At 41.2% G+C, this 24,459-nt stretch overlaps 1 protein-coding gene across 2 annotated transcripts; it reads left to right on the top strand.

The window, feature by feature from the left end:
- Positions 1 to 375: 375 nt before the first annotated feature.
- Positions 376 to 23,479, top strand: vps54 (VPS54 subunit of GARP complex). Of its 2 annotated transcripts, XM_047366193.1 has the most exons (25): positions 376 to 700; positions 903 to 965; positions 3,579 to 3,753; positions 4,292 to 4,533; positions 6,736 to 6,820; positions 8,236 to 8,270; positions 10,993 to 11,121; positions 11,539 to 11,924; positions 12,180 to 12,306; positions 12,753 to 12,782; positions 13,163 to 13,270; positions 13,373 to 13,428; positions 14,984 to 15,080; positions 15,201 to 15,544; positions 15,810 to 15,939; positions 16,032 to 16,213; positions 17,127 to 17,239; positions 17,412 to 17,475; positions 17,663 to 17,768; positions 18,201 to 18,288; positions 18,374 to 18,495; positions 18,589 to 18,669; positions 19,680 to 19,787; positions 19,879 to 19,973; positions 22,029 to 23,479. In XM_047366193.1, exons 1-25 carry the CDS (start codon positions 683 to 685, stop codon positions 22,132 to 22,134), a joined length of 3,090 nt encoding a protein of 1,029 aa, XP_047222149.1. In that variant the 5' UTR covers positions 376 to 682; the 3' UTR covers positions 22,135 to 23,479. The 2 variants fall into 2 exon arrangements, with proteins under 2 accessions (XP_047222149.1, XP_047222150.1); XM_047366194.1 differs by lacking the exon at positions 12,753 to 12,782 and having other exon boundaries at positions 383 to 700.
- The last annotated feature ends 980 nt before the right edge of the window (positions 23,480 to 24,459 follow it).

Here is a 24,459-nt window from a genome sequence, read left to right as displayed (position 1 = left end):
GAACTACATTGCCTTTTTGGCCAAATAAAACCTTGAAATCCTTCATGAGATGCTGAAAAGTGTCAGGGCGATGGGTCTCTGGGATAAGTCAAAGCCAGCTGTGTAATCTATTTTCCTATATGCATAAGACACATATTGAAATAAAGTGAAAAGCATTGAGAATGTTAAATACTTCTCAGAGCTTGGTGTGAAAGGCTGTTCCTTATTCTGGTATATCCAGGCCAGAGGCTCTGCTACCTTTTTAAGAAGGGAGCTGATCAGGGGATGGGAGGGACACATGGTCCCAGTTTTTGAAGCACCTCCTTTGGATCGGACGTAATTAATTTTAGTCATGTACACTCTCTCTAGGCACCAGCGATGTTTATGATCAGATGGATGATGGTCCATGATCACATCCTTTGCTTTTTCTATGATATTGTATTGGACAGAAGACCCACAAATAGCTCTACCATTCCCAAACTTGAGCAGGAGATTGATTGCTTTATGCATATCAGCTGGTAGTCATTTTACAGCAGTGTGAACATCAGCACCCCATGTGTGTCAGAGAAAGTCCATCTGCCAGTTACAGGAGTTGTTGAAGTTGTGCTGGTCTTGTTTCTGGATCGATTACATTAGGATCGTAGTTAGATGAATAACAGTTGAATATAGGATCCGTTTTGGTCTGGATGATCGATAAAAGGCGATGGAATGGAGCGTAAAAGTAAGTCAGAAATTAAAACTTTGAAATCAGATTCACAGAACTTGACAATAATGTATGTAAAGAAATCTTTGGTCAGCAGGTGGCAGCATCGACATTACGAAGAGAAACATGAAAACACCAGTTTTTCTTTTGCTTCAGCAGTGCATGATGGTCGTTGTACCGGTGCTACCTTTTTCAGTATTTCTGTTTATTTCCCTCGCAGTTCCTCCAGTGTTCCTGTGATGCCGAAAAGGAGAGCTACCGGAAACCACGCTTTTCAAGACCGGTACGACCGTGACTAAAGCTCCACAGTCACTAAACATTTGTTTTTGATTTGTGTATGGTCCGGTTGGTTGCTCATTTTAAGCCTGTTAGCATTAGCCAGTCTACGTGTAACCGCAGCTGACAGCATTAGCATTAGCTTTAGCTGGTGGCTCAGACAACAGATATTCTTCGTTGTTTCGCCTTGTGATATCAAAGGTAGAAGTGCTTTTGTCTGCCGTGTATTGGTATTTTGTTCTAACTTCGTTGTCAGTTCTACTGGTTGCAATTTAGCAAGTACAGACGAAGAAGAGAGCGGAGCTAAAGCTAGCTGGCTAGCGTCCGTCACAGTTGCCTTTTCTGAAGGGAGCCTCAGCCATGACCTGACAGTTCAGCCCAGCAGCACAAAATCCCAGAAGTTAATTTGTACTAGCCAACATGTCAGCATTGTCGCCTGATGACCTGTGTGTGTGTGTGTGTCTTTAAAATCCGTAGTAATGTTTAAGTTTGACAACTAATAAAACATTCCTTGACTAATAGCATTTGTTTACGTATTAGACACCAGAGACCATGATATCACGTCAGACTGTATTAAACCACACTGGCATCCGGTCAGCGTTTAGACAATGTATTCAGATATCTAAAATGCCAATGCTTTGCTGAACAATCTGTTGTTTTGTTTATTAATTTAAAGCGTTCTCAGTTTATTACCTTCATGGATCATTAATTACCTGTCTAGTAATGATAAATTATCACAAACATGTTCTGCCTTGTGGGCCATGTTTTTTTTTAATGTGAATTTCACCTGGTTTTGACTCGTGAGAGGTTCAGTGTAGTGGTTGACCGATCTGGGCTTTTCAGCCCTGCTGATCGTTTTAATGCACAGTGATGCAGTTGTTTAAATTCCTGGCCATGGTCTTTCTGTATGAACTTTGTTCTCTCCATGCTTGTGTGGGTTTTCTCTGGGTACTCTGGCTTCCTCCCATAGCTTAGGAAGTAATCTAGATCAACCTTATTTGTGCATGATTGTCTGTCCCCTTTGTCTCTGGTGCCTTGTGATGGACTGCTACACTGCATTTCACATATTGACTGCTTGAGACATCAGACCCAGACGAAGGACAGATGGTATTCATTTTATTTTTTTCCATGTTTTATTTCACCTCAGATAATTATTGCCATTTTCTCTGGGAACTGAAAAATCTATTTACATTATTACAAGTGGAAACAAGTTGTTTGTTGCAGCAGAATTTCCCTTTAGCCTCTAGAGATCTGTAGGTGAGTTGTCATGCATTGTTTGCACATCTGCACCTTTTCAAGCACAGCCTTCAAGGTAAAGATTGGCTGCTACAGATCAAAACTTTACAGCTGCTTGATCTGAGACATGTTGCCAGTCAGAACTAATTGATCACTAAGCTACAGCCGATTGAAGCATTGCTAATATTCCAGCAGCTCATATAGACGGGTACATTGCTGACCGTCCTCTGAAGTCTGCCTCTAGCTTATGATTTACAGGAAACTCTAGTTTTAAGAGTTCAAAGTAAGTGGTTTTTTTTCCTGAAATTTCCAGAATGTTATCAAAACTGCCTGGAAACAAAAAGAGTCTGGAAAGGTGTGGGCATTTTAGAACAGGAAATCTGTAGGAACTAGAGCAGCAGAATATAGTGACTTGCAGGCATCTTCATAATATCTATGTTTGCAATGCTGCATTTGCAGAGCACTGCAGTTTTTTGGTGGGAGGTCATAGTTCAAGTGCCATGCATTCACCATCTTCATGGCAATAATATATTTTGCCAGTTACATGGTCTCTAACTGCCATTGATGTCCACACCAGATGTATATATTTTTTGAAAGTAAGATCCTAAAACTCAGTAAAAATGTATTGGCCTACTTTAACTTTGTCACTGTCTTTGTCACTGTGAGGTGTTTGCTTTCTTCTATGCTCTTTGCTCCACTGTTAAGGGATCTGACTAACATAAAAACTCCCCTAAAGGGTGATAGTGCAACAAATAAACTCTCGATCAGAACCGCTCTGATCAGAGCCAGTCAAGGAAAAGCTGCCCGATTCAAGCCACTGGGTGATTAATGGAAGCATCGCTAACAAATATAGCTCCTGTAGACACAATAGTAATGTGGAGTAGTGTGGTTTTTTTTGGGACAGAAAAGCTAATGAGTTCTACAACGTTCCCTAATGTATCCTTAATCTGTGCCTATCATTTTATCAAGTGTAGATAGAAATTGGCTGGTTATTTGAATTACCTCAGATAATTGTCAGCCAATCTTTGCATCGGAGTCTAAAGTATCATACTTATTCATACATTTGCATTACTAGTAGTCCTGATACTAACGGTAAAGTTGCATATGTTTCATGTAATCTGTGTGATGGGATTAGCAGCGGGGGTCTTACAGCTCCTCAGTATGAGCAGTGAGATTAGAACTGCTATCGGCTCTGTGTAGAAAATGCCACAGGACAAAGGATTTGTTGGAGTTTGCTCAGTTACATTATGTAATGTGAAAACGTGTCTGCATGTTTCACTGTTTTAACATTTAAGAATAATACAACAATACTTAAAAAGGTTTACTTCACCTCAAATACACAGACATCATTTTTACACTTCAGTGTGTTTTATTGGATTTCCAGCTAGCCTCCTGGGAGGCGAGTCCCAATGCCATGGCCTCCAGTAACGGCTCCTCCCCAGTGCGGCATCCTGCTGGTGGGGGTCGAGATGGGATCTACCGGAAGGAGCATGGTCCTTCCCCTCCCCGCTGCCGGGGCATTCGCTCCCTGCCTGACGTTTGCCCCAAGGAACCGACCGGTCAGCACAAAAAGAACTCTTCATTGTACTGAACCATGTCTATATTTTTTTTTCCAGTCTTATGGGGTGTATTTATCTGCCTTGTGTTAAAACATCTAGTTTGTAATTGGAAAACTGAGAAAAGCAACAAGTCTACATAAATTCTTAGTGGTTTAACTGGGAAAATAAACCTGTGATGCTGTGATTCTACACCATTTGATTTGGTGATTCTCAAAGCAGTGTTTTTTTTCTGTAATGAGCTGATTTCTTTTAGAATGGTTCTTCGTTGCCAAATCAATGTCATTTTTTCCATTTTAACACATTTCCCCACATGCAGACCTATGTGACAAAAAATGTAAAGCTATCCATTATTTACTAAATGGATATTTTACTGTAATATTTAGTTTTTCTATGGAAAGAAGTTAGATTAGTATGAATCGTGTAGTTTTACTGATTTATGGTCCTAAATTAAAGCTTCGCTTTAAGGGAGCATGAAATACATTCTTTAATAAAGTTTTTTGTTTATTTATGAAATGATTCCCTGTTGTGTGGTCGACAGGTGAAGGGCGGAGTCTGTGCAATGGTCCATCCGTGGTGGCGGAACACGACCGGTGGACAGTGTACAGCTCTAAGGTCAACCTCCCCGCTGCGCTAAACGACCCGAGACTGGCCAAACGAGAGTCAGACTTTTTTACTAAAACATGGGGGCTGGACTTTACAGAGACAGAGGTCATGCCCTCTTTCCACCTGCCCAACATCACCAGGGACCACTTCGGGCCATACTCGCAGGAAATGACGCAGGTAACCCCCTGGTTATATTTCTCAGAGCTTAATTTGTTTCTGAATAGACATTTGAATGGCCTTTACATCTACATCTGATAACGGCAATTCCATTTTTGTGGCTAAATGCCAAAATATAACCGTAGAACTAAAGAGTCTTAAAAGTAGACTTAAAAGTAACTTCGATGTTGTAAGCAGCATGTTTAAAACTCTTGGGTTAGATCAACATTAATTCACTGCGACACATTGGTCTGAATTCCAAGAAGTGTGAGAGGGCAATTCTTTTTTTCTTTGGATTGATAGCTGATGTTTTGTAAAGCGACCCCAGTCTAAATGGACATGTTACATCTCTTCCAGCACTGAAGTTGGACAGACATCACAGTTTTGCAGGACAAGTGGCAAAATCCAATGTAAACAATGGGCAAAGCGAGTATGGCAGACGCTATATACTGAACTTGTTGTCTTTACAATTGATATACACATGCTGATGTGTAGCATCCATACAGTTGTTTTCAAAATAAGACAAAACCAACTAGACTAACCAGCTCAGTCACTGTACTTGGTAGAAATCATTTTACCGCCTGGCAAATAATTTGCCCGGTGATGGACTGGCAACCTGTCCAGGTTGGGGTGTGTGGGGGTGTGTGTGTGTGTGTGCTAAAAAGAAACACTTTTTATTTTATTTGGGGTGCTAAAGAAAATGTTCTATGTAATGTAGACATTTCTATAGGAAACGCACATTATAGATGGCTAATAGTGACCATGATAACTATCGGTATGTGTCAGTAGACTAAAATCATGGAAGTGGTTAGCAAAAATAGCATCGCTAGCATAAAAGTAAAATCAAAGGTTCAAAAGTGAGTGGAAATAACCCAATGTTAAGGCCTATTGGCTTCATCGATGGTTATTTCCAGTCATTGGAAGGCTTCTTTCCATGCTGGAATTGATGCAGGATTCTTCTGTTTGTTATGACGTCCTTGACTATGACTGACGCAGTGTTAGTTCTCGCTGAAGGCCCATCATTTTGCTCCTCACCTTTTAGTAGAATGACCGTCACCCGATTTGTGCTTAGCAGCTACTGGAAAGAACATCATGGTTTATACCCACTCTTCAAAGCTGACATGATTTTAGAAAGCGTTACTGTTAGTGGTCGCATAGGGTGAAAGGAAGCGGGCACAGACTCGCCGCTTGCACAATAGCCGACATAAAAACCATACAGAGGGAGCCCAGATGTCAGTCAAAGGGCCGAAGACAGTGAAGCATGGTGGTTCAAGCATCATGATTGGGGACGTTTCTCTTATATGCAGCTGGCCCTACTTATCGCATACAAGTTATCATGGATCAGTTTGCATAGATAAGACTTGAAGAGCTCATGTTGCCTTATGCTGAAGAAGAAATGGATGTGTCAACAAGACAACGACCCCAAACACACCAGTAGGTTGGCAGTTCTGGAGTGGCCAGCCCAATCCCTGGACCTTTAATCGGATTGAAAACTTGTGGAGTGACGTTAAAGATGCTGCTTCTGAGGCAAGACCAGAAATGCAGAGGAGTTGTGGAATGTTGTCAGATCATCCTGGGCTGGAATACCTGTTCACAGGAGCCAGATGTTGGTCGACTCCATTCAACCCAGATGTGAAGCAGTTCTCAGAAACACTGGTTATATAACTAAAGATTAGTTTAGTGATTCAGAATAATGATAAATCCTAAAGGTTTTTTTTGTTTTTACAGAGAATATTTGAGTTTGTAAAGAAAAATGCAGACAGCCTGATGTGCTTCTCTTCGTTTTCTTCTTCTTTGTGTTACAGTGGAAGAAGATCATGCTTTATTACACTTCCTTACATGCTCATTCAGCAGGTTTTTATTCCTTATGCTGGTGTTAAATGTTTTGCAGTCAGTTTCATGTGGCTGTAAAAGGAGAAATGGTTTGGACATATTGAACATATGCTGTATACTCCGTTAACTATTCTCCTTCAACTTTTTCTTTCAGTTACTCATCTAGTTTACAAAGTTAATCACGTAACCAAGCCCTTTGTCTGTTTATTTCCTGCCTCAGGTTTCACAGTGATTATTTGACTAAGACCTTACAGTGGCTGATGTCTCTGTTTCCTTATTTCTGCTGCATTGAGCTTTATTACTCTCATTTGACAGACAACGTTATCTCATTGGTGTTTGGACCTTATCTGAAACACCCAATCTGTTTTCTTTGTATGCTGTTATTTATAGAGGGAACGAATCCACGAACGCTGCAAGACTATCTGTCCCAGTAAGGATGATGTGGATGCAGTTTGCAGTATCCCCACCAACCACGGTATGAATTATTAATCTGCTGTTGGAGGAGTCGCCCTCTCTCTGCATCCGCTTTAGTCCATAAGCCAATCAGTGAAAGATAATGCTGCTTTCAGTGTACTATTGCACAACACAGCACATAAAATATAAAGACTACTATATTGAACATTAAAGAAGGCAATTGGTGAGGATACTTCATTCAAACAGATTGCTATATCTTTGTCTTTGACAAATGTTTTGTGGGTTTACATGAACTGCACGGAAGATCTTAGCCTTTGGTCAGAGTTCAGGCCCTGTGACCTCAGGTGTGTCACTCATCAGGTTTTAGGAAAACCTTGAAGATGAATACAAATCTACGTCAAACAATAGGAAAAAATATATATATATATTCACCAAAACACTGTCTAAAATTTAAGTGATCACTTGTGTTTTTTGTGTCTTTGATTTAAAAGGGGAAGTTACTCCAAGGGGTTTCTCATCAATAATGCTTGGAGAAATGATTATTAGCATATGTGAGCGATCCTGTAAAAGCTGAATGTTCTGCATTGGCCTGTTACTCTTAATGAAAGCTATTATTTCAGCTTGGTATGATCTGTGTTGTAATATTGTTTTTATTTGCCAGAAAAAACTTCTTTTTTTTGATAATTAATTAAGAAAATATAGCTGATGCGGATCTAATGACTTTTACACAACCCCACCCCATTTTTGTTACACCATGGTCGATAAGACCGCTCCCAGTAATCTGCTTTGCTGGTAATCTTTTCATGTTGCCGGGAAGTGTTTTTTTGTCCTAAGCATCTTAAGGATGAGTGATTGCAGCAATGACTAAGCTAGACAGGTTTTTTTTTCTTTTTTTGGTACAATATTATTTGTATACCCTTAAACTGAATCTAGCTGCACTTGTCTAAACTCTGTAACAATTGAAACACTTAAGACTGCTTTGTTTAGACCTTATTTTCACCTGTGCAGTTTCCTTACATGACTTACATTAATATTTGTGAATTTTTGCTTTTAAAAACGCAAATTGAATTTACTTTATTGAAGGTTCTACAATGGCCCCATCAAGGGTCCAAACCTAAAACTGGTTGGAATGTGGTGTTAAAGTGAGTGGTGCAAAACAAATATGGGGACAATTCTTTACTTTATGTTTTTAAAAAAACTGTTAGAGATTTTCTCTGTAAAATGTTTAATCTTTATTGCTTCAAAGTTCCTTCACTTTGTACCATCTGGAAACGAAGTGAGCTGCTTGGTGCTGAATTAGGCAGTTCAGTCATCTGGCAGAAATGCATAGAACCAAATGCACATCCTGGAGGAGCCCCTTTGTTCAGGATCATGTATAACTGCCCATAAAATCTTTTTGTTTTTTGTACAATAAGCCCTTAATTTATAGTTTTTTTTTTCAATAATTGAATCAAACCTTTTTTGTTTTTGCTGCAGACAAATCCAGAACCGAGCTAGAACAAGTTCCAAAGGTAAGACCTCCTCTTGCTTTTTAAGGGTGTGGACAGGTTTTATTTTTGGCTCCACCCATCATTTTGTTGTAGGTTTTGTGCTATAACCTAGTTAGTTTACAAGCTGTGACGTCAGCAGCAATCATACTGTACAGTTGAGGCCAGCATGACGCAGTCTATTGAAAATATCTTGCTGTCGATTTCTTTACTGTCTCAAACTCCTTGTGCTGTTGTATCAGAAAATATTAAATATGCTTGTGGAGACAGAACCACGAGAACCCTGTTCCCTTAAAAACCCTTATAAACGCCAAAGATCCGCAGTAGGGAGGTCACTTGGTTGACAAGTCAAGGACAATCACATGCAGAGACAAATTTAGAAAAATGTCTAAAATATGTTTTAGTTTTACCCTTAATTTAAAAGATTGATTGGTGTTTTAAAAATGTGTTCTGGGGAACATGGAGCTGAGCCGAAAAACAAAGGTTTACCAGTCCATTTACATTCCAGCCTTCACTGTGGTCTAAGATTATAGATGACCAAAGGAACAAGATCCAAGACCTGCTAGTAGAGCTTCTGCTCCTCCACATCAAAGGGACTGAGCTGCTGGAAGGAGGGATGTCTGTTTCCCACCTGAACCCTGACCTTGGAGAAGTCACAGAGGGATGGATGGATATGTACATATTTAATCTTTCTGCTCTGCTACTTTGAGCAAATTTCTTCTCTACCACTTAAACTAAAAGAAGGTCCTCTATTATGAAAACGTGAGAAAACTGCCAATGACTGAGCTTCTCCTCAGAGTGATAGGTGCCAGAATGGCAGCATGATATCTTGCACTGTTTGTCTAATATAAATTAAAATGCAGGAGGGAGGTAAGAGACCGATCACCTAAGCAGGTAGTTCTGTTTTATCATGCATTAATCCTCTGAAGGAGAGCAATCATTGTGTTGCCTGAACCATCTCCACGTCCTGAAGGACAAGGATGGTGAGCATGATCAGAGGCTGGTTGTTACCTAAAACTGGATGAGGATATGTTCATCTTTTAGGATTTTAAGTACATCAGTGGAAACGGCTGTATACAGGTCCTTCTCAAAATATTAGCATATTGTGATAAAGTTCATTATTTTCCATAATATCATGATGAAAATTTAACATTCATATATTTTAGATTCATTGCACACTAACTGAAATATTTCAGGTCTTTTATTGTCTTAATACGGATGATTTTGGCATACAGCTCATGAAAACCCAAAATTCCTATCTCACAAAATTAGCATAGTTCATCCGACCAATAAAAGAAAAGTGTTTTTAATACAATAAATGTCAACCTTCAAATAATCATGTACAGTTATGCACTCAATACTTGGTCGGGAATCCTTTTGCAGAAATGACTGCTTCAATGCGGCGTGGCATGGAGGCAATCAGCCTGTGGCACTGCTGAGGTCTTATGGAGGCCCAGGATGCTTCGATAGCGGCCTTTAGCTCATCCAGAGTGTTGGGTCTTGAGTCTCTCAACGTTCTCTTCACAATATCCCACAGATTCTCTATGGGGTTCAGGTCAGGAGAGTTGGCAGGCCAATTGAGCACAGTGATACCATGGTCAGTAAACCATTTACCAGTGGTTTTGGCACTGTGAGCAGGTACCAGGTCGTGCTGAAAAATGAAATCTTCATCTCCATAAAGCTTTTCAGCAGATGGAAGCATGAAGTGCTCCAAAATCTCCTGATAGCTAGCTGCATTGACCTTGCCCTTGATAAAACACAGTGGACCAACACCAGCAGCTGACACGGCACCCCAGACCATCACTGACTGTGGGTACTTGACACTGGACTTCTGGCATTTTGGCATTTCCTTCTCCCCAGTCTTCCTCCAGACTCTGGCACCTTGATTTCCGAATGACATGCAGAATTTGCTTTCATCCGAAAAAAGTACTTTGGACCACTGAGCAACAGTCCAGTGCTGCTTCTCTGTAGCCCAGGTCAGGCACTTCTTCCGCTGTTTCTGGTTCAAAAGTGGCTTGACCTGGGGAATGCGGCACCTGTAGCCCATTTCCTGCACACGCCTGTGCACGGTGGCTCTGGATGTTTCTACTCCAGACTCAGTCCACTGCTTCCACAGGTCCCCCAAGGTCTGGAATCGGCCCTTCTCCACAATCTTCCTCAGGGTCCGGTCTCCTCTTCTCGTTGTGCAGCGTTTTCTGCCACACTTTTTCCTTCCCACAGACTTCCCACTGAGGTGCCTTGATACAGCACTCTGGGAACAGCCTATTCGTTCAGAAATGTCTTTCTTTGTCTTACCCTCTTGCTTGAGGGTGTCAATAGTGGCCTTCTGGACAGCAGTCAGGTCGGCAGTCTTACCCATGATTGGGGTTTTGAGTGATGAACCAGGCTGGGAGTTTTAAAGGCCTCAGGAATCTTTTGCAGGTGTTTAGAGTTAACTCGTTGATTCAGATGATTAGGTTCATAGCTCATTTAGAGACCCTTTTAATGATATGCTAATTTTGTGACATAGGAATTTTGGGTTTTCATGAGCTGTATGCCAAAATCATCCGTATTAAGACAATAAAAGACCTGAAATATTTCAGTTAGTGTGCAATAAATCTAAAATATATGAATGTTAAATTTTCATCATGACATTATGGAAAATAATGAACTTTATCACAATATGCTAATATTTTGAGAAGGACCTGTACAGTGAGTTCTCTGCAATAACTTGACTGTTCTGGGTTTTTTTCTGTGTGGTTTGTAGATTTTTATGAGGCCAGAGTTTGCTTTGGAGGATCCATCTACTTTCAACACTGTCCTGCCTTGGTCCCATTTCCACAGTGCAGGGGGGAAAAGCAGAGACGTGGCCTCCTCCAAACTGCTGCAGGAAAAGGTGAACCCACAGCTGAAACACAGATCATTCAGCAGAGGACAGGAGTTCAACACCTTGCCAGTATTAATAGGTTCAGTAAGAGATCCAAACAAACCAGCTGCACTGGCTGTTTAGATCTTCCTGAACACTGGAGTTGTGGGCTTCTACAGTGAAAACCTAATTCTACTACACCACAATAATGAGCTTAACTTTTCTTCTTTTTTTTTTTACTTCTCACTGTGGACCTCTGATTAAACACAAGTTATAAGGAGGAATAGACTCTTCTGAGGGGTTCAGTTTCACAAATTACATTTGTTTCCCCTCCAGGGGAGTTGAAACATCTTTCTAATTTGGTAATATTTGCCTATTCTCCCCTGTGTTTCTGGAAGTAATCTGCAATAAAAAGCACTTAAACCGAGATTTCCTGCCTTCCTTCAGCTGAGTCACTACCTGGACATAGTAGAGGTCAGCATCGCACGGCAGATCTCACTGCGCTCTGAGGCCTTTTTCCACGCCATGTCCTCACAGCACAAGCTGCAGGACCAGCTGCAGGAGACGCAGCAGGCGGTGGCTGTCCTGCGGAGCCGGACAGCTGCTATGGACCGGGTCATGTGCCAGGGGCCTCTCCGCGCCCTCCGCACTGCGCTGACTCGCAACAACTGCGTGAAGCTGCACAACAAGCTGAAACTGATGGCAGCGGTGCATCAGACACAGCCCACCGTGCAGCTGCTGCTCTCTACCTCAGAGTTTGTAGGGGCGCTGGAGCTCATCTCCACCACCAAGGAGGTGCTGCAGCAGGAGCTGCAGGGAATCCACAGCTTCAGGTAGGAAAATATATATATATTTTTTCTTCATCTACGGAGAATTGAGTTTTTTTTTTTGTCCTACGTCAGTTTAGTTTTATGTGTAGCTTTGCAGGTGTGTAAATTTTTTGGTCCATTCTACATTCGGGTATGAAGTTCATCAGTCTTTAACAGATTTGTTTTATTTTTCCTGGAGGTGCAGCTGAAATGGTCACTGATCTGTGTAAACTGCACCCACTGCCACTGCTGCACTGATGTCTTGTGTGTGTCCCTCAGACATCTGGGCTCCCAGCTGTGTGAGCTGGAGAAGCTGATCGACAAGATGATGGTGGAGGACTTTACCATGTATGCCCGCAGCGATCTGATCCGCAGTTTAAAGGAGGAGCCACAGGTGCTGGAGAAGGTCTGTTTTCAAAGCCTTTATTCATCCTGTTTGCTTTAGCTGACATTTATCTCTAAAAACCACCTTCAGGAAGTTACAGCAGCTCAGCTTTTTCTGTCTTGATTAGGTCTTTAATGTATTTTCCTCAGATTTGTTAGCAAACCATACATTTATTCTTTCTTGCCTTCTTTTGAAATATAAAAATTAAAAATTTGGTTTTGTGGCAAAGCTGGAAAGCACATAGTTTTGTTAACTCACAGAAGCACCATAACCACAAAAATAAATGTGAGAAGAAGGATTTCAGGTTAATTGAACAGGACACTCCTTCAGAGTCTAACATCTGCTTTCCAAGAATAAGCTACTGTAGTTTAGTCTGTATTTTTACTCTTTAACCTTTCACAAAGACTGACAGTTTTATTCCTTTTTGGAGTTGATTCTGTGTTTAATGAATACTGTGCTCATCACAGGTTCATAAATCAAATGCTGACTCTCAAAAGGTGGGACACACACACCTAAACACACACACACACACACAGCAGACAAGTTGAATCAAATTCATAAAATTCCTGTGATGCTAAAATCTGGCTCAGTCACCAGGCTATGAATCGAGCATGTGGATGATTCTTTGTTTGCTTTGTGGGTGGGGTTAATTACTTTAGGCAGATCCAGAGCCTATTTTACCTTCCCTGATCATTGATATTTAAACATGGTTAGTCTGTTTGACATGATCGCTACCCATTTTAATTATTACTGACCTTTTTCCTGTGAAGATGACCTTTTCATGTAAAACTGATGTGAAACTGCTCAGACTGTGAGGTAAAAGATCTGCTGTGTGTTTGTGGACTCAGGATCTTCTGCTTGTTCCTTGTGTTTAAAGGAGCGTCTGGAGTCGCTGGTGTTTGGTCTGCTGCGGCAAAGGAAGCTGGACTTCTTGGATATTTACACTGATGAGATGGTCACAGCTGCTAAGGCCATTGTCTCGCAGGTACACGTCGTGCTACAGTGTTATAATTACTTTCAACCTGTGCATCATAGACCAATGTGTTAAGCTTTTCTTTTTATTTATTGGACCTGTTTGTTTTTGCAGTGTGTGGCAGAGTGTGTTGTGCACATTGAAGAGATTAACACCGAAGTCATCGTTAAGTAAGTCACCTGATCAATCATGAATCCTCAGGTTATTGAAGGTTTTCTGCACACAGGTGCAGAAAACCTTCAATAAAAAAAATCATATAAACTCCTGTTCAAGTGAGTTGATCTGACTTTTGATTTAAGTCCTTAACTTCTCTACCCAACTGAATGTTTAAACTGACTTAAAGAATGAATAAAGACCAGAATCTTGACTTTTATTGAACTAGTGCTGTCTGAGTTTACCAGTGCATGTTTATAAAATTCAAACGTCCAAAGCTTTCAGTAGAGCCACATAATAACCAGTAAAACTGTTGGTTTATTCATTAAAGAAAACTTTATTAGTAGCCCCCAATTTATACAACGTCCGTCTCCGCTCTGCCACGGTAAGAACACCACAGTAATTACGCACCGTTTCTAGTCCATGCGAGCGTTCACACTGCCTCAGGGGGTGCGACGCAGGGCGGTGCAGGCTGCACGGCCATCTGCCAAATATGACCTGAGTCCATTTATGTCGGCGCGAGTTCAGAGACGATATCCACAGGTCTCAGTGCACCTACAGGAAACTTCAGGAGTGAACATCTGTATTTTCAAAATAATTCACTAAACACAGACTAGATTTTCTTAAAGGCTCCACTATATCAATAAATATACCCTTTTATTTTTTTACATCTATGCTTTGTAAATAAATCGTTTTGTGGTTATGCATAATATTCACACATAATATAAACAAAAGATATGGATTTTATTCTGAAACCTTTTGTTTGTAAAGCAGTTGTTTTACATCCATCTTCCACAGAATGAGTTGTTTTGGTCTGACTTCCACATTTATCACTGGTTTTTATCGTGTGGTCTCACATTTCCCACTAATCTGAGAACCTCTGGGCCTCACAATGGTTCCGATGTAAATCAGGACTGGAGCGAATGGCAGCGAAGTGGGTGTCCCAGCGGGGCGCAAGCAGTGTAAATCCAGAATTAGACTTATTGGCCTACATGGAAAATGCTTTGTGTAGCAGAAAACCAACTCTCCACATGCCTCTGAACACACCATGTCCACTGTGAAGCATGGTAGTAGCAGTTTAATGCTGTGGGGATGCCTTTCTTAAGCAGGGACAGTGAAACTGGTCAGACTTGTTGAGATGTTTGGATTTAATTCAGCATTTGAGTAATCCTGGAAGAAAACCTGTTAGAGCCCGCAAATGACTTGAGACTGGGCCAGAGCTTCTCCTTCCAGAATGGTGACAACTCTAGACATCCAGCGAGAGCTACAACAAAAATATTTAAATAAGTCATGTTAGAATGTCCCAGTTAAAGTTCAGACTTCAGTCCAACTGGGAGTCTATGTAAAGTGCTGGGTGCTAGAGACCGTTACTCCACTTTTTGCAGATTTGTTAAATAAAAGAAAAATCACTTGTATCATTTCCTTTCCTCTTCTAAATTAGAAACTATTTTAGTTGGTCTGTTGCCTAAAAACCATGGAAAAGTTCATGTGAATATTCTGAATTATTTTGTTCATAAAATATACCCGAATTTCAAAAGTTTTTCAACCATAATGTAAATGATTGTGTTTAAGGCTAGCTGACCAGATGCGTCTGATGACATTCCCTCAGTGGTTTGAGCTGCTAGAAAACATCTTTGAGAGTTTTCTTCTCTTCCTGCAGAGGATCAAGGTGAGGGAAGAGTCTGAGCAGTTCAGTTTTTCTCTCGTCTCGGATTATTAACACCTGCAGACGCTGCAGGGTCAATACACTGCAGTAAAAAGTTTAATTTTCCCTCTTTTTGTTTGCTAGGATACTTTAAACGTGATCAGGAGTGTAGTTCTTCAGGTTCTGTCTTTAAACCGAAAGAATCGACTCCTGGCTGAAACCAGTTCCGGGCCAGTGGACCAAGATGCCTGCCTGGGTTCATCTGCATTGCAAGGGGAAGCTGAGCTAGCTTATCTCACCCATGAGGGCCTGTTCATCAGTGACGCGTTGAATGAAGCTCAGCAGCAGCAGGAGTCGGGGACTGTAGGTCAGGATCAGCGCTTAGCAGTGGGCTCAAGGTTCCAGCAGAACCGGACTGAAACCACTGCAGAAAGCGACTCTTCCTTCGGAATCCCAGCGATGTCTGCTGGCGCAGAACACAGCTTCATGTATGTTGCTCTGGATCACCTTTCATTTATTTAGAACACTAATCTGAGGAACGAAAGTTAAACGATCTCAGCAGCACCGATAGAAATGACCTCCTCACTACTTGCCAGCTAAACTATACCTGGGATATATTATAGGAAGAAAATATTGAACCAAGCAAAGGTCATGTTGGTAAAACGAAACGTTTGAGTAGAATCTTCTTTTTCCACCTGAAAGTCTTTCATCCACTAGAAAGAAAAGGTTAATAATGAATATGTTTGTGTTCAGCTCTGGTGAGAACTTGATACCAACTGAGCTGGAGCTGAACCAGGTGAACAGTAGCCTCCAGGAGCTGCTGTATAAGGCCTCTGACGTTAGCCACGACCGCTGCGTTAAAGTCCTTACGGCCAGAGCCAAGGTATAATGCACTTCACCATGAGATCAGTGTTCAGAGAAGGTACTGTGTGATGATGTTGGTTCAGGAAACCTGTTTGTGCCTCCTTCCAACAGGACGGTTCCCTGGAGCGCCTGAGTTCGGCGGAGTTTGTGTCTCTCTCTCAGGCGGTGGAGGGGTTTGTCCGGGGTACAGAGCAGCTGTGCAGCAGGCGAAGTATCTCCCTGAGGGGGGCGCTGCAGAGCCAGGCCAATCGCTTTGTCAACCGTTTCCATGAAGAGCGAAAGACCAAACTCGGGTAAACATGTTGCTTAGATGGGTTGCACACTAGTGCACTGATGTGTCCTTATTCCTGAACTCAACCAGTCTGAGGCAAGAGCCGGTGGGTCAATGAAAAGGAAAAAACAACCTTTGATCACTTTTTCCTGTTCAAGTGAGATTATCTAAAAAAAAAAACATAGCTTTGGTTGAACCAGTGTGATCAGTTCAGAAGGTTTACTGCTGCAGCTGTTTTAATGACGACAGTAGAAGCACACCCAGTTTTTCATCCTCTTAAGGTTCTAGTTTGGGTAAGTATGGAAAAAAAAAAAGGGGGGGGGGGGGGTGGGTTGAGTATGAAAAATATTTTGATTTCTACTCTTTATTTTCCCGTATTTACCTCAAAATATTTATATTATTATTTATATTATATTGTAGATATGTTCATACTGTTTAATTTGTATTGTATTGCACCGACTACGCCAAAACAAATTCCTTGTATGTCCAAAAACGTACTTGGCAATAAAGCTTTTCTGATTTCTGAAAACGATATCCATCCATCCATCCATTTGTCCATCCATTCATTTGTCAGTCCACTATCTGCCCATCCCTCTGTTCATCCAGCATCTGTTTGTTCACCCAGCCATCCTTTCATCTGTCTGCTCGTCCATCAGTTTGTCCATTTAATCTTCAGTCCATCTCTCCATTTTAACCATTTTAGTTTCTTCTGTCTGTTTTTCTGCAGATTTAATATTAAACAAACTGGAAATATCTGCCATATAGTCCGATTGAAGTTTAAGTATTTATAAATGGGCTAAAAAGAAGTTGGAAGTGGTTAAATGTTGAATTTGTAGGAAAACAGTTTTTTCACAGTGTGGATTTTCAGCTGTCTGAAGGTTTCTGATGCTATGTAGGTTTCCTGATGGTTTGTTGTTCTTGTTATTGCTGTGCAGCCTCCTCCTGGATAATGAGCGCTGGAAGCAGGCAGAGGTTCCGACAGAGTTTCAGGATCTGGTCAACTCCATTGCTGACGGCAAAATATCACTTCCAGAGCGCAAAGTTTCAGGTTGGCCCAATAAGCAGTTCATTGTTTATTGTCCTGTCACACACATTGGTTACACTCCTTACAGTCTGCTCCATCCAGCGACACATTATGGCATACTTTCTGTAATCTTTCCTTGTCTTCCAAACAATAACAGCATACTGTTAATATGAGAGTAAAGCTGTTTATTCTACAGGCCCAGAGGAAAGAAAACCTGCAGAGTTTCTGCTTGTTAACGGCCAGAAATATGCTGTTGTTGGGTAAGTTTCCTCCCAGTAAACACCATGGAAACTTTAACGTGATCTGGTTCTGTTGGAGACCAATATGAACACAATTCTTGGATATAAATGAATGACTAAAAGTTGCAATGAGCATTTCTACATCTGAAACAAATGCACCATGCAGATGTTGTTTTCTAATGTGTTTTGAAAATCTCTGTTTGTTCAGAACTGTTTTGCTGCTGATCCGGATCTTCCTGGAATACTGTCAGTGTGTGAACGACATCCCGTCCATCACCACAGACATGCTAACACGTCTGTCAGACCTGCTCAAGGTAGGAAGCACCAATTCAATTCAATTCAATTCAAAAACACTTTATTAATCCCAAAGGGAAATTAAATGTTAATAACAACAGCGTGAGATGCTCCATAGATCAAAGTAGGGATGTCTCCGCCTGGCTGATCAGAACATCAGCATCACCAAAGCCCAATGAGCCCGGACAGCTGAGTTCATTAAGTGGTTAGCTAGCATGTTTGTACAGACGGTTAAACGAAAGAGAGCTATCAGGACTACAGCTGCACAATATATCAGAAGCATTTTATCGAAGCAGTATCGGTGTGTGCAGCAGCATACTCTGTGGAATATGTTTTCTTTTTTTACCGCCAATTTCTAGTATGATGGTGCCCTAAAATCAGGCTTGCTGTCAGCCATGACTGTGACATGTGTAACTAGATCAGTGAATCATTTTACTGTTTTGCTGTCGTAGCACTTTAACTCCCGCAGCTGCCAGCTGGTTCTTGGAGCAGGAGCTCTGCAGGTCGTCGGCCTCAAGACAATCACTACAAAAAACCTGGGTACACACTAACTTTGAATTCTTTTTCTTACTCGGCCTGAGGCTTTTGTGTTTGATTAAAATACAGATTGTTTGTGTGCATGTAGCATTAGCATCACGCTGTCTGCAGCTGGTGGTTTACTACATTCCCATCATCAGAGCTCATTTTGAGACCAAACTGCAGCCCAAACAGTTCAATGTTCTCAGACACTTCGACCACATAACGAAGGTAACAAAGGTTCCCAAATCGACACTATATCCAGACCCAGGCTCGGTGTTGTAACGTCCCAAACATTACTGGAGGTTGTGTGTTGTCTTGCAGGACTACAATGATCACATAACTGAAATATCTGCTAAGCTGGTGGCCATCATGGACAGTCTGTTTGAGAAGTTTTTATCAAAGGTAACATCAACTGTATTTTCACAAGAATCTCACATTTTTGTAGAGGAGTGCTAGAACTAAATGATTAGATCAGCAGCTGGTCATTTCAGCCCTTTATGTTTCATGCTTCAGCAGTCTTGGTCATATCTGACTTGTTCTGGTTATGAAAGAAACTGCCAGTTACTGGTTGTTTGATACAAATTCAGTCAGTTTGTGGCTCAGTAGGAAGAGTAGTCGTCTTGCAATCAGAAGGTTGTGGGTTCGATTCCAGCTTCCTCCTGCCATATGTCGATGTGCCCCTGGGCAAGGCACTTAACCTCAAATTGCCTACCGATCTGCATATCAGTGTTTGAATGTGTGAGCGTTAGTGAGTGCGATTGGGTGAATGTGGCGCTAGTGTAAAGCGCTTTGAGCGGTCTGTTTTCAGTGCCAGTGAAGTTAAAAAGGAAGTCAGTTGAAGCACAAAAGGTGTAAGAGCGTTCTAGAAAGGAAACTGTTTTTTACAGAGACATGATGATTGTTCCTACAGGCTGCCACAGTGGAGATGTTCACATCAGCAAATAACAGGAAGCTGAATGTATTAACAACAAAGTCAGCTCTGCTCCTGAGATGCAATTTGTCTGTAAAGTCCTGTAGTTTTTTTGTTTTTAATCAGGAAACTGAGCTACCGACATCAACAAAGACATTTTAAGATTTCATAAGTAGTGATGTCTTGTTTTGGTGCCATTTGCACCTTAGTACCTTACAAGCAAAATTCCAAATCAATCAAGATCGTCAACATGTGTATGTTAAATATATGAATGCATCTGATTCATAAGATACCCAACATGTCATCACGTGTTCGTTTTTTACCCTCTTGGACCACCATCATAAGAAACCCATGAGTTAAATGTGAACAAGCAACGATGCCCTGAGCTGTTTATAAAGACGACCAGAACCAACAGCTCGCTGGTTCCTGGGTCTGCTGGCTGCAAGCTGATCTGTTGCAGCTGAGTGAACTTCATGCTAAGATGTTTTTGGTTTTTCCACAGTATGAAGTGAAGGCCCCGATGCCGTCGGCCTGCTTTAGAAACATCTGTAAACAGATGGCCAAGATGCATGAAGCCATCTTTGATCTTCTGCCTGAAGAACAGACTCAGGTGAGGTTCTGGAAAGCTCAGTTTTCATCCATCCTAAATGTTCCAACAGAGTTCAGCTGTAACAGAAAGATAAGGTTTTTTTTCTGCACAGATGCTGTTTCTGAGGATCAATGCCAGTTTTAAAATGCACTTGAAGAGGCAGCTGGCTCGACTCGGGGTCAGTAATGATGGAGGACCGCAGCATGGGTAACTAGCACGTTACTTATTACATCTCTGATTATTATTTTGAGTCTTTGTTTCTTACATTTCTTTTAAATCAAAAATTCAAATTTCAGCAATTTCCAGAATTGTGCTTTTGGCCCAGACACTTTTAACAAATACAAGCTGTTCACTCTTTAGCTTTTAAATATGCAAAACTTTCAAAAGCTAAAGGTTCATCTGAGAAGTTGAATTATTTCAGTACTTCAGTTCAAAAAGGCAAACTGCACTCACCGGCTTCTTTATTCGGTACACCTTGTAATTACCAGGTCGGACCACCCTTTTATCTTCAGCACTGATGGCATCACTCACCTCTTGCACATTTGTAAGCTGCAGATCTCCCATTCCAATGCATCCCAATGCTGCTCTGTCGGGATGAGATCTGCTGGCTGTGGAGTCCATCAACATACAGTGAACTCATTGTCATGTTCAGGAAACCAGTGTGATATAAGAGCTTTGTGACGTTATGTGTTACCCTGCTGGAAGGAGCCATCAGAAGGTGGTACACTGGTTATAAAGAATTGGACATGGCTCAGGTAGGAGGTGATGGTCAGTCAAAGCTCAGCTGGTACTAAGGGAGCTAAATTGTCCCAAGAAAATTGCACCAAATTCTGACCCTAACTTGGTGGCTTAAATCGAGACATCGGACCAGGAATGTTTTCCAGTTTTTTCTTGTCCAGTGTTGGTGAGCCTGTGTGAATGGTACCCTCAGATTCCTGTTATCTGATACGAGTAGCACCTGGTATGGTCTTCTTCTGCTGTAGCCCATCTGCTTCAAGGTGCAATGCGTTGTGTTCAGAGATGGTATCCTTATACCTTGATTGTAACAAATGGTTATTGATTCTATCATCACAAACCAGTCTGCCCATTCTCCTCTGACCTATGACATCAACAACACATTTTCATTCAAACAGCTGTCACTTGATGGATATTTTCTTTTTTTTTTGGGTCATTCTCTGTAAACCTGGGAGCTTATTGTGTAAAAATCCCAGTATATCAGCAGCATGTGACATACTCGGACCAGTTCCCAACGGCAACACTACGTTCAGCGTCACTAAAATCCTTTTTCTTCCCATTTTTAATGCTCGCTTTTAACTTCAAGTCGTCCTCACCACGTCTAGATGCCTGAAGGCATTGAGTTGCTGCCATGTGATTGCTGATTCACTATTTGTTTACATAATAATACAATGGTCAGTGAATATTTTTCTGTTAATTTGGCTGATTATGGTTTACTGCTAATAAGAAACCCTAAATGCAGTTTCTAAGAAAAATTGGAATATTACATAAGACCAAGAGATCCTTTTAGCATAGGAATGTGGGCCTACTGAAAAGTACTTCGTGGTACAGTACCTGCATTCAGTATTTGGTTGAATCTCCTTTAGCATAAATTACTGCATCGATATGGTGTGGCCTGGAGGCAATCAGCCTGTGGTTCTGCTGAGGTGTAATAGAAGCCCAGGTTGCTTCTATAGCAGTCTTCAGGTCATCTGCATTGTTGGGCATGGTGTCTCTCATCTTCTCCTTGACAATACTCTATTGGTTCTCCATGGGGTTTAGGTCAGTCCAGGTCATGAACTGCTTATCTGGGCCTCAGTCTATACCTGAACCAGAGACAGAACTGCTTACCTGCACTAACACAAAGAATGTGACACTTAGTCCAGGAGCTGTCATGTTCCCCCCCAAACTCTTTGAGCTTTGTCTGACAATTATTTCAAAGCTGGGGTTTTCCTTGTTGCTGGTGCACCTTTTTCCTATCACACTTTTTCCTCTAATTGAATTTTTCAATAATGTTTGGATACAGCACTCTAACATCCAGCTGGATTAGCAAGGACATTTTGTGGAGTACCCTTCTTATAAAGGGTGTCTGTGACTGTCTGCTGGAATTAAATGTCTTATGATATTCTAAATTTGTGAGCTCTGATGTTTTTAGTAGCTGCAACTCATAATCATTAAAATAATAGAAATAAACACTTAAAATATACCACTATGAATTCCTTGGGGAACTTTAGTTAAGATCCCCCTGTATAAATTGTCTGTTTTCAGGCTTGTGGTGGTGGATGTGGCCTTCTACACGGAGAACATCCAGGCCCTGAAAACCCTTGAGCAACTTGACCTAAACATGGCTGAGATCTGGGAGCAGAAGAGGTGATGGAGGAGCAGAGTCTGGACCTCCAGATCAAACTGTACGGTGCACCCAGAAACACGGGGCGATCTTGGCCAAAAGTGGCTGTCTGAGATGGAGACAGAGGAGACCCCGCAGGGACCAAAACCACTATTCTAGGTGAAGAGGAGCAGTGGCAGCGAGCTGGAACTTCGACAACCTCAAGGAATAAAAACATCATACACAACCTCTGTCAGACAATTGCCACCTAATCCCTCTGTGTGCAGTTCAACAGAAATACTAGTAAATTATTGGAGAGGGTTAGTGGGATGAAGGAAAACAAATGGTGGGGTAATTTATTTTTCTGACTTCTTGCAAACATTCTTAACCGGGATGAAGTTTTCCTTCAGATAATGGTGGAAGTAAAGGGTTTTTCTTACTTTTATACTAACAAGCAGCTTTTTTGGGACTTGCTGTGATGGGGAAATCCTGATCCTGAAGAATTGAAAATATCTCTTACTGTGAACGTGTCACAAACCTCAGCCTCATCCTGTTGTTACCAAAGTAAAACTGTTTCTAATGAGGGGATTCTGCTGTTTAACAAATCATGCATCATTTCTTCTTTAGCCTTGGCTATTCAGGCCCACTTATTGTTATGATTACAGAAGAAAGGAGAGCAATTATTAGTACATTGGAAAGCTATGGATGAGGGCGTTACTCCGCTCCATGTTTTTGGTTCCTCAAACTGAGTTTTTTTGTTGTTTTTTTTTACCAACTGTTAATCGGCACAATGCCATTTGCACTGGCTGTTAAGAATCAGAACATGATGAAGAGGAGGGCTGAGACCAGTTTCCATATGGGCTCTGCTGCTTGTAGCTTTTCACTGGCAGGTTCTGAAACAGTTGGATTTAAAATCCCCCACTGGTTATGGTTCTGTACATTGAGTTCTGTTCAGGAACTGCTGCCTCTCTACAATCTCAGTTTAAGGGAAAATAGAGGATCTTTGTTCTCCTACAAAGAAAAAAAAATACTGTAAAACTCCAGAATGATGAAGCTTCTAAACATTGGATGGGGCTGTGACTGTTCAGTGAATCAGTAGTGTGTGTTTGTGTGTGTGCAGTTGCTGATACAGTTTTGAAGTCGGTGAACTACGTGAGCACATCAGTCTCCTGTGTGACACTCAAAACATAAATGCTCATCACTGTTTGCTTCAGAAGTGCCTCCTTTTGATCAGCTGTTAGAGACGACACATCTGAGCTCTTCAATACAGTGTGCCTACCATACCACTGTGTGTCTGTGCAAGGGAGAGAATGACTGAGTCTGCAAGCATGTATGAGAGTCCAAACGATGTTGATTTCTTCAATCCTGCTGTGAATAAAATGGAATGATCAATTGCATTGTCTGTTTATTTACTGCATATTTTCATCTGTCAGAGTGCATTTCAGACAGGGAGATTATTCAACATATCTGATGCTCGGGTATTAGAGCTTTTTTATATAATTGAAACCTCTCCATCACTAAGATCAGTTTATGTGAAGCAGGAGACATTTAAACTTTATTTCACGTTTTTATAGGGCTGCTTTGTGCAAAGGTAATCAGAAATTAGCCCCAGTATTTCAAATTTAACCTTTTCAATTGACTACAGTTCAGCTTCATTGAACTAAATTGTCACGCTATACGATGACACCTATTGGCCAACTAGTGGAAGTGCATAAAAAGGCGTTGAATCATCATTGCTGACCACAGAAATGGTCATGAAAATGAGGTTTTCATTTACGGGTGAATAATAAAACATAACTTCGTTTGCTTTTTGGTTTAAACAACACATTAAAGTCATTTTTAGCTGAGGAAAGGGTTAGGTTCTGGGCTTTTATTAGGCCTAGTACTTTAAATTTCTTAATTCTTCTGCCAGTTATTGTTAAATTTGCTCATATGTCTTGGGTCATTGTCATGTTGCAGGTTCTAGTTCTACTTCAGCTTTTTATTTTATTTTTAAATTGTCCTTTTCCTTAAGCATCCTCTGATATATGGAAGAATTACTAATGGATTCTACAATGGTGAGCTGGCCCAGTCCTGGGTCCTGGGTCCTGGCCCTGGATCTCCAAACCATGATATTTCCTCTCATGAACCTTATTCCAGAAGTGCTGGTCTGGCTTTCATGTTTACCTTAGAGTGAAGGTAAAATCTTTAGAGACCTCTTAGCAGAGATCAGCTGCTACAATCTTCTTCTGAAGGCCTCAGACAGCCCTTTGGATCTCACCGTGGTGTTCATTCTCACTTCTATAGTGCACACCAAGCTACATGTCTGTTTTAACAGGACTAACTTCCTTCAACATATGGAGTTTTGATGTTTTTGTCTGCACCTGATGTAAT

Source organism: Girardinichthys multiradiatus, chromosome 5 (assembly GCF_021462225.1).
Source record: "Girardinichthys multiradiatus isolate DD_20200921_A chromosome 5, DD_fGirMul_XY1, whole genome shotgun sequence".
In the NCBI taxonomy this organism is placed as follows: Eukaryota; Metazoa; Chordata; class Actinopteri; order Cyprinodontiformes; family Goodeidae; genus Girardinichthys; species Girardinichthys multiradiatus.
This window is presented reverse-complemented; position numbering and strand designations above follow the sequence as displayed.

Excerpts from the sequence above, each read along its gene's own strand:
- vps54 (XM_047366193.1), top strand. Across the intron at positions 12,307-12,752 it reads AGCCACAGGTGCTGGAGAAG|GTTCATAAATCAAATGCTGA; the intron begins GTCTGTTTTCAA and ends TGCTCATCACAG. Across the intron at positions 15,545-15,809 it reads GGCGCAGAACACAGCTTCAT|CTCTGGTGAGAACTTGATAC; the intron begins GTATGTTGCTCT and ends GTTTGTGTTCAG.